The sequence below is a fragment of the Chiloscyllium plagiosum genome, unplaced genomic scaffold, assembly GCF_037043375.1.
Source record: "Chiloscyllium plagiosum isolate Xiang-an unplaced genomic scaffold, Cpla_swu_hap1 HiC_scaffold_13, whole genome shotgun sequence".
In the NCBI taxonomy this organism is placed as follows: domain Eukaryota; kingdom Metazoa; phylum Chordata; class Chondrichthyes; order Orectolobiformes; family Hemiscylliidae; genus Chiloscyllium; species Chiloscyllium plagiosum.
The window spans coordinates 86,121,396-86,135,286 of NW_028270151.1; the positions used below are offsets into that span (position 1 = coordinate 86,121,396).

The 13,891-nt window shown below is 42.2% G+C and overlaps 1 protein-coding gene across 2 annotated transcripts in view; it reads right to left on the minus strand.

The window, feature by feature from the left end:
- thap4 (THAP domain containing 4) overlaps nt 1-13,891 on the minus strand; it is an 83,089-nt gene that overhangs the window by 52,931 nt on the left and 16,267 nt on the right. For both annotated transcript variants that reach the window (XM_043701724.2, XM_043701726.2), the window contains 2 exons: nt 11,442-11,598; nt 8,337-8,446 (listed from right to left, as the gene is read on the minus strand). In XM_043701724.2, coding sequence (XP_043557659.2) covers nt 8,337-8,446; nt 11,442-11,598 — 267 coding nt within the window. The remainder of the gene's footprint in view (nt 1-8,336; nt 8,447-11,441; nt 11,599-13,891) is intronic.

Sequence of the window (13,891 nt, forward strand, 5' to 3'; positions counted from 1 at the left end):
ATAGTAAGTGAGGAGAATACGATTGGGATGGTGCAGTAAAGGGTAAATGAAACCTTCAATAAAACTAATTAGCATACAGACAATAAATACAAAAGCTCCATTTGATCTGACATGTCATAGCTCCTTTCAAGGTTCTGGAATGACGTCCTCTTTTACCAGATCTTGAATATAGTTCAATTTAATAAAACCTGTTAACGTTCATTCAGCCAAGTGTGGGGCTCATCTTACAACTTGCCATCTCATCAGCAGAGGTTAGATGCAGAGTAAACTCCCCCTCACACTGTAATGAAGCACCACTGAGCAGTTAAGCAATCATATTGCTGCACTGATATTCATGAATCTCAACTTCAGAAGTGCTCCTCAGACTTTATTGTATTATAGTCACCACTGATAGTCTCTCTAAATAAACCTGCTAGTCTGTGCTGATCAAGCACTAAAGTTGCTTTGAACTTATTTAAACAAAGAGCTTGCCATAGCAAAGATGCCTGGACTTGACTTGAACCCAGAAAAGCAAAAGACAAGGAAAAATGTAGGCAATGATGAAATCTTAGGGGAATGTAAAACTGACCAAGCCAGCTTTCTAGTACCGATGCTGGCTCTAATGTAAAGAGGAGTACATCAGGTTCCAAGCAACCAATTTTGATAGGGGATTCTCTAGTCAGAGGCACAGGCAGATATTTCTGTGGCCGACTGCAAGAAATCAGAACGGCGTTTTGCCTCTCTGGTACCACGATCAAGGATATCTCAGAGAGGGCAGTAATATCTGGATTTCTCCCACTGCCAGGAGGCAGTGAGTGTAGGACCAGGAGGACAAAGCAGATGAATGCATGGCTGAGGAGCTGGTGTAAGGGAGAAGGATTCGCATTTTTGAATCACTGGAATCTCTTCTGGGATAGAAGTGACCTGTATAAGGATGGATTACACCGGAGTTGGAAGGGGACTAATATACTAGCATGGAAATTGGCTAGAGCTGCTCGGGAGTTTTCAAACTAGTTAGGTAGGAGGTGGGACTCAGGGAGATGGTGAGGAAAGAGGTCAGCCCGAGACTGGTACACTTGGAAAAAGAAGCAAGTCAAACAGTCAGGGCAGGCAGGAATAAATCAGAGAATGAGGTAGGACTGATCAATTAAACTGCATTTATTTCAATGCATGAGGCCCAATAGGTAAAGTAGATGAACTCATGCCTTGCTTGAGAACGTGGGACCAGAATATCACATATCATTTACAGAGAAGTGGTTCAAGGATGGATCGGGCTGGCAGCTTAATTATCCAGGATACAGATGCTATAGGAAGGATAGAAAGGGCGACAAGAGAAAAGCTGGAGTGGTGTTTTTAAATTAGAGATGACATTACGGTTATACTTATGGAGGATATTCCTGGGAAAACATCTAGGGAAGTTATTTGGGTGGAACTGAGAAATAAGAAAGGGATGATCACCTTATTGGCATTGTACTATGGATACACAATAGTCAACAGGAAATTGAGAAACAAATTTGTAAGGAGATTTCAATTATCTGTAAGAATAATACGGTCGTTATGGTAGGGGATTTGAACTTTTCAAACCTTGACTGGGGCAGCCATTGTGTTAAGGGCTTGGATGGAGAAGATTTTGTTAAGTGTGCACAGGAAGCTTTTCTGATTCAGTATGTGGAAGTAACTACTAGAGAAGGTGCAAAACTTGACCTATTCTTGGGAAATAAGGCAGATTAAGTGACTAAGGTGTCAGCTGGGGAGCACTTTGGGGCCAATGACCATAATTGTACTAGTTTCAAAACAGTATGGAAAAAGATAGACCGGATCAAAAAATGTTAAAGTTCTAAATTGGAGGAAGGCCAATTTTGACGGTATTATATAAGAACTTTCAAAAGTTGACTAGGACAGACATTTGCGGTTAAAAGGACGGCTGGAAAATGGGAAGCCTTCAAAAACGAGGTAACAAGAGTCCAGAGACAACGTGTTCCTGTTAGGGTGAAGGGCAAGGGTGTAGGGAATGCCAGATGACTAGAGAATTGAGGTTTTGGTAAAGAAAAAGAAGGAAGCATATGTCAAATATAGTTAGAGATTGAGTGAATCCCCCCTACAAGAGTATAAGGGCAGTAGGAGTATACTTAAGAGGGAAATCCAGACGGCAAACAGGGGACATGTGATAGTTTTGGCAAATCGGGATTCTACAAATACATTAAGGACAAAAGGGTAACTAATGAGAGAAAAGGGCTCCTTAAAAGATCAGCAAAGCTGCCTGTGTGGGGAACCGCAGGATCTGGGGGAGATAGTAAAAGAGTATTGTGCATCAGTGTTTACTGTGGAGAAAGATATGCAAGATAGATCTTTATCAAATGGGCTGAGGAGTGGCAGATGGAGTTTAATTTAGTTAAATATGAGACACTACATTTTGGAAAGGCAAATCCAGGCAGGAATTATACACTTAATGGTAAGGTCCTGAGCAGTGTTGCTGAATAAAGAGACCTTGGAATACAGGCTCACAGTTTCTTGAAAGTGGAGTCACACTTAGATAGGATAGTGAAGGCAGCATTTGGTTTCTTTGCTTTGCTGGTATAGACACAGAGACAGAGAGAGAGATAGCATTCAGAGTTAGGAAGTCATGTTGTGGTTGTACAGGACATTGGTTAGACTACTTTTGGAATACTGCATTCCAGTCTGATCTATCTGATATAGGAAGGATGTTGTGAAACTTGAAAGGGATCAGAAAAGATTTACAAGAAAGTTGCCAGGCTTGGACGGTTTGAGCTACAAGGACAAGCTGGGGCTGTTTTCCCAAGAGCATCGGACATTGAGGGGTGACCTTATAGAGGCTTAGAAAATCATGAGACAGACAAAGGGGTAGTGGGGGGGGGGGGGGGGGGGGGGGGTGGCAGTAGGAAAAGAGTCGAGAACGAGAGGGCATAGGTTTAGGGCAAGAGGGGAAAAATTTGAAAGGAACCTAAGGGGCAAGTTTCTCACATAGGCGGTGTGCGTATAGAATGACCTGCCAGAGGAAGTCAGTCATGGAGGCTGGTACAATCACAGCATTTAAACGGCATCGGGATGGGTATATGAATAGGAAGGGTATAGGATATGGGCCGGGTGCTGACAAATGGGACTAGATTAGTTTAGGATTTCTGGTTTGCATGGAGTTAGACTGAACAGTCTGTTTCTGTGCTGTACATCTCTCTGGCTCTAGATACAACATTGGTAAATAAATAGTAACAGCTTGAAAAATGTCCATATTACAGAGGTGGTGCTGGATGGCATAAAAGGTAGATAAAATCCCCAGGACCTGATCAGGTGTTTCCTAGACTTCTATGTGAAGCAACTCTATGTGAAGATGGGGAAGTGATTGCTGTGCCCCTTGCTGAGATATTTGTATCATCAATAGCCACAGGTGAGGTGCCAGAAGACTGGAGGTTGGGTAATCCGTATCACTATTTAAGAAGGTGGTGAGGAAAAGCCAGGGAACTACAGACCGGTAAGCCTGATGTTGGTGGCGGGAAAATTGTTGGAGGGAGTTCTGAGGGACAGGGTTTATATTTATTTGGAAAGATAAGGACTCATTAGGGATAGTCAACATGGTTTTGTGTATGGGAAATTGTGTCTCACTAACTTAATCTGTTATTTGAAGAATTAACAAAGTGGATTGATGAGGGCAGTGTGGTGGACATGACCTCTATGGACTTCAGTAAGGCGTTCAACAAGTTCCTCATTGTAGACTGGTCAGACCACATGGAATACAGGGAGAACTAGCAATCTGGATACAGAACTGACTCAGAGATAGAAAACGGAGAATGATGGTACAGGGATGCTTTTCAGACTGGAGGCCTGTGACCAGCGATGTGCCACAATGATTGGTGCTGAATCCCCTGCTTTTTGTCTTTGAAATAAATTATTTGGATGTGAACATAGGAGGTATGCTTAGCAAGTTTGCAGATGAAGGTGTAGTCGATAATGAAGAAGGCTACATGAGAGTACAACGGGATCTTGATCAGGTGGGCCAATGGACCGTGGAGTGGCAGATGGAGTTTAATTTAGGTAAATGTGAGGTACTACATTTTGGAAAGGCAAATCAGGGCACGACTTATACACTAATGGTAAGATCCTGGGAATGGTGCTGAATGAAGAAACCTTGGAATGCAGGCTCACAGTTCCTTGAAAGTGGAGTCACAAGTCGACAAGATAGTGAAGGCGGCATTTGGTATACTTGCCTTTATCGGTCAGTGCTTTGAGTATAGGAGTTGGGAGGTCATGTTGCGGCTGTACAAGACATTGGTTACACCACTTTTGGAATACTGCATTCCAGTCTGATCTCCCTGCTGTGGGAAGGATATTGTGAAATTTGAAAGAGTTCAGAAAAGGTTTATAAAGATGTTGCCAGGGTTAGAGGGTTTGAGCGATTGGGAGAGGCTGAATAGGCTGCATAGGCTGGGGTTATTTTCCCTGGAATGTCAGAGGCCGAGGGGTGACCTTGAGGAGGTTTATAAAATCAGGAGGGGAATGGATAGGATAAATAGACAAGGTCCTTTTCCTCGAGTGAGGGAGTCCAAAACTAGAGGGAATAAGTTTAAGTGAGAGGGGAAAGATTCAAAAGGGACCCAAGGTGCAATCTTTTCATGCACAGAGTGGTGCAGGTATGGAATGCCAGAGGAAGTGATGCAGGTTTGTTCTACATTTGAAAGACATGTGGATGGGTTTATGAATAGAAAGGATTTTGAGGGATATGGGCCAAATACTGGCAAATGGGACTAGATTTATTTAGGGTATCTGGTTGGCATGGATGGCCTATTTCCATGCTGTCTATCTCTATGGCAGATAGCAACAGAAAAGAGGCATTCCAAATACAGTACTTCCTTTTAATTAGACAGTGTAGCATTCTGGAATGTTAGTAAGGAAAATAAGTTGAAGTTACTAGCACAGAAGTTCACAACTCTATCACTCCTCAGAGTTAAGAGCTCACCACTGAGGTTCTGTGAACTGTTGGCAAGACAAGGAAATTCGAGAGAGAATGGTGAGAATATGCTCTTGCTGTGACATGCGAGAGCAGGGTGTGGGCACATTTAACACAAATCCTTCTATAAAAGGAAGAATTCATTACTGTGGCTCTGTTCGCCGAGCTGGGAATTTGTGTTGCAGACGTTTCGTCCCCTGTCTAGGTGACATCCTCAGTGCTTGGGAGCCTCCTATGAAACACTTCCATGATGTTTCCTCCGGCATTTATAGTGGTTTGAATCTGCCGCTTCCGGTTGTCAGTTCCAGCTGTCCGTTGCAGTGTGGCTGTTGGTTTGTGTGCTGTTATGAGTCCTAGTGGTCGCAGTAGTCTGGCTGTCAGTTCGCAATTTCTGGCGCAATTTCGTCAACAGATGCCTAAGGGAAAGACAACGGAACGAAGACATGCCACAACCCAAAGGACTAGTCACACTACCATACATCAAGAGCATTTCCAAACTGATAGCCAGACTACTGCAACCACTAGGACTCATAACAGCACACAAACCAACAGCCGCTCTCAGACAACAACTCACCAGAACGAAGGACCCGATACCCAGCATGAGCAAAACCAATGTAGTGTACAAAATCCCATGCAAGGACTGCACAAAACACTACATAGGACAAAGAGGAAGACAGCTAACGATCCGCATCCATGAACACCAACTAGCCACGAAACGACACGACCAGCTATCCTTAGTAGCCACACACGCAGATGACAAGCAACATGAATTTGACTGGGACAACACTACTATTATAGGACAAGCCAAACAGAGAACAGCCAGGGAATTCCTAGAGGCATGGCACTCATCCGCAGATTCAATCAATAAGCACATCGACCTGGACCATATATACCGTCCACTGCAACGGACAGCTGGAACTGACAACCGGAAGCGGCAGATTCAAACCACTATAAATGCCGGAGGAAACATCACAGAAGTGCTTCACAGGAGGCTCTCAAGCACTGAGGATGTCACCTAGACAGGGGACAAAACGTCTGCAACACAAATTCCCAGCTCGGCAAACAGAACCACAACAACGAGCACCTGAGCTACAAATTAGATTAGATTAGATTACATACAGTGTGGAAACAGGCCCTTCGGCCCAACAAGTCCACACCGCCCCGCTGAAGCGCAACCCACCCATACCCCTACATTTACCCCTTTACCTAACACTACGGGCAATTTAGCATGGCCAATTCACCTGACCTGCACATCTTTGGACTGTGGGAGGAAACCGGAGCACCCGGAGGAAACCCACGCAGACACGGGGAGAACGTGCAAACTCCACACAGTCAGTCGTCTGAGGCGGGAATTGAACCCGGGTCTCTGGCGCTGTGAGGCAGCAGTGCTAACCACTGTGCCACCGTGCCACCCACAAATCTTCTCACAAACTTAGAATTCATTACTGGATGACTGTGTCTTACATTTGGTTTAACATGTAATTCCTTTGAAACAGAGATTATTCCAGCACTGAATCTTATTTATCTTCAGCTTCAAAAGCTGAAGCAACAAACAGATCATTAATAAAAGCATGGCAGATCTATACAAGAAAGCTTTTGCCTATCAGAGAGTCATAATAGTACAGCAGGCCATTCAGCACCTCTAAACCACAATGACCCTCTGGATTAATGCAGTCAGCTCCACTCCCCTGTTCTACCCTCATAGCCCTGCAAATTTATCTTCCTTGAGTACCTGGAGAATTGATTTTGGAAATCACCAATCACCTCTACCGCCACCACCTTACAGGCATGGAACTAAAATAAGCACTACCGCACTTAGGTGGTAGTGTGGGGGTTAAGAAAAAAAGAGAAAGAAAAAGAAAAAAAAAATAACCAGGAGAACGCGGTGTCTACCAACACCCTGGAGTTGAAAAGAAAAAAAAAGAAAAAAAAACCGGCATGGAACTGGGGAGGCAGTGGACTAGTAATCCAGAGGCCCAGGCTAATGTACTAGGGACATGGGTTAAATCTTACCACAGCAGAGTACGACATTTGAATTCAGCAAAAAGCTGGCCAAATGAGCATGCAACAACTGTCAATTGACATAAAGACTCATCTCGTTCATTAATGCCTTTTAGAGAAAAAAAACTCTGCCTCCTTACATAGTCTGGCCTACATATCAACCATATTGCTGTGATTTTAGATTAACTCCCAAATGCCCTCTGGTCAATAAACACTAGCCTAGTCAGTGTTGCCCACATCCCATGAACAAATGAAAAAAAAACACTCCCAGTAATTGTCAATCAATGCAAACAAAACAAAACTTCTCCTCACATTGCCCTCAACCTCTTGCCCAGAATATGAAATCTATGTACCTCGACAGAAACAGAGGAAAATAGGAGTAGATTTAGGCTATTCAGCCATTTGAGCCTGCTCCACCATTCAAATGTGATCATTGCTGATCATGACTCAAAACCCTGTTCCTGCTTTCTCCCCTTTGATCCATTTTATCCTAAGAACTATACATAGATTTTTCTTGATAGCCTTCAATGTTTTGGCCTTAACAGTTTCCTGTGGTAGAGAATTCCATCGGCCTACTGTTTTCTGGGGGGAAAATGTCTCATTTCTGTCCCTACCATTTATCCTTAAACTGTGACCCCTGGTTCAGAATCCCCGGTCACTGAGAACATCCTTCCTGCAATTTTCCTGGCTTATTGTGTTAGAATTTTAAAGGCTTTTTTGAGATTTCCACTCATTTCTCTAAACTCTAGTGAATACAGTTCTAACTGATCCAGTTTCTCCCTCTATGGTAGTCCTGCCATGCCAGGAATTAGTGGCAAACTTCCTTTCTATTCCCTCTGTTGCAAGAACCTCCATTCTCAGATATGGAGACCAAAATGGCACACAATACTCCAGGTTTTCACTATCTGCCATTGTTGGATTCGAACCTATAACCCAAGAATGCTAGTCTCAGGTTCTAGGTTAATATTCCAGTGCCATGATCACTAAACCCCTTAACTTGCCCTCTGAATGTTATGTTTCCCTCTTGGTTCTCAATTAGTATTTGATACCTGCAACTTATCAAAAGCACACTTTTTCATCTTCATCATAATTTCTATTTTCGTATTCATCTGTTACTTTTCAACAAGCAGCTCTGGACTATGCCCTTGTGGTTAGAGAATAAGCTTTGAAATGATACAATTCTTAGTGGCCTTGTTTGGTTTAGATATACTTGGAAGTTATGTAATGTATTTCCATATTTGGCTCACCCAAGATATGAAGAAGCAATTATTCAAGAACAAAAAAAAAGTACAGAACTGTCCTTCTGCAGTTGCTAACTGAATTACATGTTCCAGATAAAATACTCAGGTCTCCTGTGCATACCACACAAGGACAGCTTTTTCAGATGGTACTGTACCTGTATTTTGGGCACTGATGAATGCCACTTTGTTGGTGCCAGGTTTGATCCTGATAAAGCCACACTCTTTATGCATTGGCTTCTTGGTTTCAGGATTGAAACTATTAAATCTGTAAAATATACAATGAAAGTTAGTCCAAGTATGAAATGAAGGATTGCCAATTGTCACTGTTAAGTGGAAGTTACCAGATAGCATATGCCAAGTTGAATTTCTTGGCCTTACCCAAACAAAACCATTTGCATATAAAAATAATACATCCTAACCATCACCATTCTGTGATGTAACATTAGAGCATGCAATAATCATGAACTAAATGTGAACAAGCAGAACATAAATACTTATTTCCAATACTTTTTAAAAGGAGGACAGCATTCCCAAATCTTTCCAGAAGCATTGGAGCTGCTGTGTCCAACACCGATCAGATAGATAACTACCAATTTACCTGGATACCACATTTTTGGCTAACCCTCCAATGCAGAACAATGAGACTGATGCTGCTGACATGCTAAACGTGGACTTCCAAATGGCATTTGACACAGCACTACACAATAGATTTATCAGCAAGGTTGGAGCTCATGTGATAAAAGGGACAGCAGCAAAATAGTTTGAGTGATGATCTGAAAAAAACTGTCTTTGTGTGGTATGCATAGGAGACCTGAGTATTTTAGCTGATAATGGATAGTTTTTGGACTAAATGAAGATTTGTCGAGCTCTTAAGGGGTTGGTATTGAAGCCTTTCCTTTTACTGATACGTAATGATCTGGATCACAGGTGTACAGAGGACATTTTCAAAACTTTGCAGATGGCACAAAACCTGGAAGCATTGTAAACTTTAAAAAAGATTATGGTGGAACTTTAAATGGTCAATAAAAAGTTGGAGAAGTGGGCAGATTAGGAATAGATTAAGTTCAATGCCGAAAAGTGGATAATGATACACTTTTGGATAAAAAACAATTACGAGAGCAAGCACTAATTAGGCCTCAACAGCAGTACTGCGTACAGTTCAAGATTCAGGAAAGATGTGGAGGGACTGCATAAGAGGCTTACAAGAATATTTATAAACTTCAGTTATGAAGATAGGTCAGAGAAGGTGAGACGGTTTTCCTTGGAGAGAAGGCTAAAATGGAGATTTGATGCAACTTCCAAAATCAGAGGTCTGAACAAAGTAAAAAAAAAATCACAACACCAGGAAAAATTAATCAATTTTTCAATGTATAATTTCAGTTACATCACACTGCAAATTTTTGCTATAAATTCTGTGTTACGATCGAGCCCTCCACAATCACCTGATGAAGGAGCGTCGCTCCGAAAGCTAGCGTGCTTCCAATTAAACCTGTTGGACTATAACCTGGTGTTGTGTGATTTTTAACTTTGTACACCCCAGTCCAAAACCAGCATCTCCAAATTATGAACAAAGTAGGTAGGGAAAAACTGTTCCTGCTTGTAAAAGGCTCGAGAATGAGATGGCACAGACTTAAGAGTAATTTTCAAAAGAAGCAAATGTAGTAAGAGAAAAACCTTTTCACTGATTCAAGAGATATTCAAGATTCTCTGAATAGACACAATGTGCAGGGTTATGGGGAAAAGGCAGCACAATGGCACAGTTTGAATGCAGGAGGCACAGACACAATGGGCTGACTAACCGCCTTCTGCGCTGTCACAATTGTGAGAACCCTGAAGACGTCTCTCAGTGCCTAAATCCATAGAGCAAACAGTGAAGAGAATCAGCACAGGAGCAAATATCCCTTTTTACAGCACTGTATACAGTCAAGTATTTAAAGGTGCAACATGTGGATGCATAATTGGGCAAGCTAAGTGGGTGAAGGAGCAGCTCACAGTTGGACAACATTGTCAGTTAGGATAGGAGGGAGTGGAGGCCATTGAGAGCAATTGAGTTTTGTTATATAGTTACCTTTCAGTCAAGTTAAGATTTTTCCCCTAGTAAGAACCATGGGAAACCTTACTAGCTCAGAGTCAGACACTTTCCTGGAGGATCCCAAGAAGGAGCACTGTCCATTGGATGGTCAAACCTCACACACAATTTGTATGGAGTCAGCATATCTGGTCATCTGCAAGATCCTGGCAGACTCATCAATGAAACATCTGGTCTTTGACAATCCGTAGACTGGAAGGTCTGAGTCAATGTATACAGAGCTTTCTCTTTTTTGTCCACAATCTGCTTTTACAGTGCATGATGCCCAGCTAAGAGAAGGACCAGACATTGCAACCACACTATTCGCACAAGAAAAGATTTCAACTGGCAGACACCATCCACAATTAATCACTCAATTTGGTTGTGCTGTTATGTTGTGAAACATAGGAACAAACACATTCACTTGCCTTCAATAAGCTCACCTAATCACGGTCATAACATTCCTAAACCTCACAATGACACGACATATTCATACAATCCTTTAAGGTCAGATGGAATTTGTTCACAGATGTAGGCTGCATTCCAGTTTCCTCTTGCCTGAATTCAAACCAGTCTATTAACAAACTCTCTTACTGCTTTCTCCCTCATTTGCTTATCTAGCTTCCCCCGAAATAGATCTATGTTAAATAACCTCAAACATTTCTTTAGGTTCAGAGTTCCACATTTTAACCGCTCTCTAGGCAGGTTGACCCTTGAGGATTACTGAGCTACTCCAAAATAATAAGCAGCAGTTTTACCTCAATTTTAGACTAATTGGGCACAGCAAATACGTGAGCAGAGTCCAATGGAACTGTCCAGCTGAGTAAGGAGTGAGACTGGCTCCTTTATATCGAACATTCCTCACTTCCTGAAATCACTGTATCCATGAATCGAATGACACCAGGCAGGGAATAGAATAGCCCCAATTGCTGCACTCTCAGAAATACTTTGCTGACCTATGGCCATTTGCCTATATCTCCCACACACATTTGCATGGCATCAAAGGCATTACTTGTTTACTTCAGCTAACCAATTTTAGCAACAAAAGAAATCCTAACTCTGTCTGTAATCTTCTTTCATCAATTTGGGCAAACTCTCTCTCATGCTGCTGGATAGAGTTGAGAAAATACTGCTATTTTGCATAAAATCAGACTCTAGCTGCAAAAACAAGAGAAATGACAATCCAACTTACGAGATGTTCAGCATGGGTTGACCAACATGCGTGATCTGGACTTCCTCCATGTACTTGAAAGGTTTGATGGTTGGATAGGAGCCTTCTCCTGGGGACTCAGATATCCAGCTTCCCAACATCCAAGACAAAGATTCAACTGCTGGATTCAGAGGAACAACTGTTTGTGTGTGGGGGGGTGTGGCAGGAGAAGGAGGATGGGTGGAGACAGGGAACATGGTGGAAAGAAAGTGAAAGAAAGAATTTTAATTTCTACAACATCTTCCATCACCTTAGGAAATGCCAAAGTGCTTTGGAACCAAATAAGAATTGCAAGTGCAAACATTATAGTAAAGTGGGAAACTCAGTAATCTTCTCTCTTTCCTGACAGTATGGTTGATCTAGCTATTCTGCATGGTGGTGAGCCACCTTCTTGAGCTACTACAGACCATCTTCTCAAGGACAATAACTGCTGGCCTAGACTGTGCCAACTACATCCAATGAAAGAATATATAATAGCTGTACATCGCAAGATCCCACTAGCAGCTTATGAGATAAATGATTAGATAATCTGTTGCGCATTAGTGATGTTGATTGAGGAATCAACCCTTTGACATCCACCTGAAAGGTGGAATGCTTTTCATATGAAAAGCAACAATGCAATGCTGTTTTTAAAAAAAAACCCAGAGAGAAGCCATATTAAAGAGCGTGTGGGGTGGAATTTAGACAGCAGGTGTAATCCCAAGGCAACTCTCTGATCACACCATCAGGGCCCTCACCAACTTTTACAGAAGCACCATAGGAAGCATTCTATGCAAGTCCATAAGGCTAAGTATGGCAACGGTTCAAGCCAGGACCATAAGAAACCACAAAGTTGCATGCACAGCCCAGACCATAATGGGCTCTCGATGGTGTTGGCAGCCTTTCCATGGCAAAGACCCTGGTAATATTTTCTTCTAACATCTGTCAGGCAGAAGACATGTTCAAGAACAACTTCTTCCCTGTTGCGAATGTTGTTGTTGCTTTGTGCACCTCCTCTACAGCAGTAACCTTGTATGCCTTGTTCTGTCTAAGCACCTGTAGGTTTTTGTTTGCTGTGATCAGCCTGTACTGCTCTTAAAACAAAGCTTTTCACTCGACTTAGGTACCTGTGACTACAATAAATCAAATCAAACGCTGAACAATTGCAGTTCCAGGTCATAAGTGTAGAATTCTAACCACCCCCAACCCTGAAAGTCCACAGCTCACTTCTTGACCAGGCTGCACAGGTTATGCATCCCTTTCACCAACCAGGATCTCCCAGAGGTGAATAGGCTCACCTACGTGGATACAGCAAACAATTAAAAAGGCAAATAGCATTCAGTACAATAGGATTGAGCATTGGAGTAAGGATGTCTTACTAAATTATAGGCAATCTTGGTGAGACACATAGTAAAGGATTCATAGCTTAAAAATTCACGCAAGAATATTAGATAGAGAGAAACTGCTTTTAGAATGCTCTCTCAGTCAATTTAATACTTGATGGGTTAAATCTAGGTGATTAAATAACCACACCTCAAAGTATTGCCTCAAGCATGAGATATACATGTACTGCTAATTGGCTAAGTAGCTTATTCAAAGTTCTGTAATGATAATGAGCTGCTGCCATTTGGGTATCTATCTACTGCCGGGAAGAAAGTGAGGTCTGCAGATGCTGGAGATCAAAGTTGAAACTTTATTGCTGGAACAGCACAGCAGGTCAGGCAGCATCCAGGGAACAGGAGATTCGACGTTTCGGGCACAGGCCCTTCTTCAGGAATTCCTGAAGAAGGGCCTGTGCCCGAAACGTCGAATCTCCTGTTCCCTGGATGCTGCCTGACCTGCTGTGCTGTTCCAGCAATAAAGTTTCAACTATCTATCTACTGCCCCCTACTGTGCCTCTCCATACTTTCAACAGGAATGATAAATTAGGCTCTGATCACCACTGAGCACACTCAGACAAGACCTTATGTAGAAAACCACAGAACTCAGTCTGGAATAGATCATTCAGCTTACCTAATCTTTATCAACATTCACCTGCCTCGTTCTCTTTACTTTGTTTCACCTAATGCAGAGCTTCTCATTTTTTTTCTCAGTTGCAAACACATTTTAATGCCTCAGACTTGTGTAACCCCAGAGTAAATACGACAAGAGTTGAAGTTTCAGACACTTTGTGCAATGATTATTACACATAACACTTGAAGCAGCCAAACACTTGCAATAATCTCAACTAAAATGTGATTAAATCTACATTGTAAATTCAGCAGTTATTCTCTTCAACTCTATGATCCTTAGCCACATAAATTAAGATCTAATTCTGCTTGTCCAGGGCATTTGGTATATGTTATTGTGAATTGCAAGCACAACCAGATTCTATGATAGTCACCACAAAAGGGTTTTAGTCTCAACAGAAAAAATGCTGCTTTCACCTTCTTCCCCTACAAGAAAATTACACC